The 3,758-nt window shown below is 32.1% G+C and overlaps 1 protein-coding gene across 1 annotated transcript; it reads left to right on the plus strand.

The window, feature by feature from the left end:
• The first annotated feature begins 2,157 nt into the window (after positions 1 to 2,157).
• On the plus strand, positions 2,158 to 3,399 carry LOC18031209 (probable 3-beta-hydroxysteroid-Delta(8),Delta(7)-isomerase). Its single transcript, XM_006420772.2, has 3 exons — positions 2,158 to 2,442; positions 2,541 to 2,649; positions 2,959 to 3,399. The coding sequence occupies exons 1-3, from the start codon at positions 2,184 to 2,186 to the stop codon at positions 3,122 to 3,124; spliced, it is 534 nt and encodes a 177-aa protein (XP_006420835.1). The 5' UTR covers positions 2,158 to 2,183; the 3' UTR covers positions 3,125 to 3,399.
• The last annotated feature ends 359 nt before the right edge of the window (positions 3,400 to 3,758 follow it).

Genomic DNA, 3,758 nt, shown 5'->3' on the forward strand with positions numbered 1-3,758 from the left:
CATTACCTTTCGAAAAGATAGAGGGCTCAGTCTTTCTCATATAAAATATAAAAATCAGCTGGCTTAGTTTGACTAGGAAAAAGAATTTATTTTATTTTATTGTATTATATGTATTTCTTAAAGTAGAGACGGTGAAAGCACAAAATTAATGCCTTAGTCCTTTATTTCTCTTGTATTCAAATTCACGTGCCTAATTAGAGAAAACAATTTGAAAAGGACTCGCTTAAGACTTTAAGAAAATTAAAGAAAATTATTTGAAAATTATTCGACTTTAATAAAATTAAAGAAAATTATGTGAAAACTATTCATTTAAGACTTTAAAAAAATTAAAGAAATCTATTTAAAAATTATTAGCTTTAAGACTTTAATGAAAAGAACGTAAAGATGAAAAGGCTGGCATGGTTAATTTGTTGGTTTTTGGTATGTGTTATTGCATGTGCACGTATTTACAACAATAATCCAATTTTGTCTTAAATTTTAAAAAAATACATACACTAAGAGAAAACACAAATAAATGTCAAGAATTAGGATCCGAGTCAAGCTTATCCATCAGATGAGGGAATCTTAATCCAACAACTGAGTACAATTCAACTGAAAAGTAGTTGTATTCCTTGAAATTAAAACTCCCGTACATATATTCAATCGGCCATTTTTTGTGGACTCTCAAACGGGACAGACACAAATTTGATCCTCCAAGTGCAGTTCAATTTCTTCCGGATTACTCTAGAAGGAAGTCCATGTAAATATAAAATATAAAGATAGAGGGCCCAGTCTTTCTCATATAAAATATAAAAATCAGCTGGCTTAGTTTGACTAGGAGAAAGAATTTTTTTTTTATTGTATTATATGTATTTCTTAAAGTAGAGACGGTGAAAGCACAAAATTAATGCCCTAGTCCTTTATTTCTCTTGTATTCAAATTCACGTGCCTAATTAGAGAAAACAATTTGAAAAGGACTCGCTTAAGACTTTAATAAAATTAAAGAAAATTATTTGAAAATTACTCGATTTTAATAAAATTAAAGAAAATTATGTGAAAACTATTCATTTAAGACTTTAAGAAAATTAAGGAAATCTATTTGAAAACTATTAGCTTTAAGACTTTAATGAAAAGAACGTAAAGATGAAAAGACTAGCATGGTTAATTTGTTGGTTTTTATTATGTGTTATTGCATGTGCACGTATTTACAACAATAATTCAATTTTGTCCAAAAATTTAAAAAAATACATACACTAAGAGAATACACAAATAAATGGCAAGAATTAGGATCCGAGTCAAGCTTATCCATCTGATGAGCGAATCTTAATCCAACAACTGAGTACAATTCAACTGAAAAGTAGTTGTATTCCTTGAAATTAAAACTCCCGTACATATATTCAATCGGCCATTTTTTGTGGACTCTCAAACGGGACAGACACAAATTTGATCCTCCAAGAGCAGTTCAATTTCTTCCGGATTACTCTAGAAGGAAGTCCATGTCTTGCCGGAAGCAACTGAAATGCTCTTTTCTACTACAGTTTTTCTAGTTTTCTCATAGCTCAAATTAAATTTTAGGGTCGGAATGTCTTTGATAGATACTCAACGCTTGGAACTCTGAGAGCTTAGATATATGTAATGAACAATAAGTCATCTTTTTGAAGGAACAATTATTTTTTAACCGTAATTGTCAAATTAAGGCGACATTTTCACCAAAATTAACAAAATCATTTGATGGGGCGTCCCAATTTATTAAGAAACCCCACAAATCTCATAATTGTATAAATCATAAAATATTCGTAAGACTCTTATTTTTCGGCTAAAAGTAGTTCACATATCATACAGGGACTGTAAGCCTCTAACTCCAGTTAGAATTTCATGGTTGATTTTAACAAAGTGAGGAACTGTAGTAGCTGGGGGTCCGAAAATAGCCAAAAAATGACGTCATTTGCCTGTAGATATTGCTAATATAAAGTTGAAAGTTAAATTATAAAATAGCGTACCGTCGTTAAAATAGCGTACCATCATTGATTCTTTTATTGGTTTGACTTATTAAGTGACAGAAAGCAGGCCCGATATATATTTTAATAAAATACTTTTCCAACCGACTCATTTCGTTGTATTTATAACTAGAGATAGCAGCAGCATATGGAGTAGCAGAAGAAATCAAACTAATGGAAAATTCTGACATATAGACAAGAAAGAAAATGAGCCATTCATCTGGGACAGATATGGCGCTCAACTTCTCAACAGCCAGCTTACATACTTGGAATGGGGTCAGTCTATTGTTAATAATCTTTGTGACATGGATCATCTCAGGCATGTCACAGGCCAAGTCGAAAATTGAGAGATTGCTGATATGCTGGTGGGCACTTACTGGCCTTATCCATGTCTTTCAAGAGGGTTATTATGTTTTCACTCCAGACTTGTTTAACGACAACTCTCCCAATTTTATGGCCGAAATTTGTAAGTTATTCACTTGCATTATGCATCATGCAGATTAATAACAAAAATTTAGATGCATCGTTGCAATTAATTATCTGCATGGCATTGCATATTGACAGGGAAAGAGTACAGCAAAGGCGATTCAAGATATGCAACAAGACATACATCAGTTCTTGGTATTGAATCAGTGGCTTCAATTGTTTTGGGCCCTCTTAGTCTTCTAGCAGCGTAAGTAAGACTCGAAACTTTTAATATACTCTTATGGATATGATTATATCTATGAGTAATGATGTACTGGATGATATTACTCATATTATTTATGGTAAATTGGTAAGTGATGTCCTATGTGTTGTTTGATTAATATACATGTCTTCAACGCACACTATATTATATTAATAGAAAGTCATACAATTTTTTTACGTGTCTAGTTGCTGACCTCTATGATAGGTGAAGTTGCTTGCTTGCTAGATCATTATATATATGTATGGGTATTGTTCTTTCTGACTCTAAAGTATATATGTACCTTGGTCCTGCCAGGTATGCTGTTGCTAAACAAAAGTCATACAGGTACATTTTTCAGTTTGCAATATCAATTGCGCAGCTGTATGGGACTATTCAATATTTCTTAACAGCTTTCTTGGAAGGCGATAACTTTGCTTCCAGTCGATATTATTACTATTCATATTACGTTGGACAAAAGTAGCATCTGGGTTATAGTGCCAATGCTAATTGCTACTCGGTATTGGATCAAAATACATGCCATATGCAAGCGGCTCCAGGACAAGAAGGTGACCAAGGTTGGCTGAGCTTCACTTTACAACTTTTCATATGGGACCGGATCTTGGTACATTTTAGATCATAGTGACTTTCACTGTCATCGGTTTACCTTGCAGCAATAATCTTAAGATTTGGTCGTCAATAAATTAAGAATTATTCGAAACACTTTTGTAATCATGTACTCTTATTTGAGATCTCATATCCAATTAATTAATCTAAATCACAAGCTGGAATCTACCGATCTGGTTTTTGTCAGGGAAATTAATGGTTGAGGTTTATTTTTAGATTAAGTATATAAGGATGGGCAACCATTACCCTTTCAACTAAGTTTGGAGTATGAGTTAAATTTGTGGGTTTCTACAATTATAATATGCATGTGTTGATAAAGTTACACCACCCTTCACTTCCAAAAATCAAAAAATTGAACAAGTATTTTTTTTTAATTTAACATTTAATGTAACTTAATTTTTTTTCCCCTCACATAATTGGGGTTCAAATTTTAAACATCTCATTTTTACTTAAAAATTTTACCAATTGAATTAATTGGCATCTACGACTTA

This window comes from Citrus clementina, unplaced genomic scaffold (genome assembly GCF_000493195.1).
Source record: "Citrus clementina cultivar Clemenules unplaced genomic scaffold, Citrus_clementina_v1.0 scaffold_9, whole genome shotgun sequence".
NCBI lineage: Eukaryota > Viridiplantae > Streptophyta > Magnoliopsida > Sapindales > Rutaceae > Citrus > Citrus x clementina.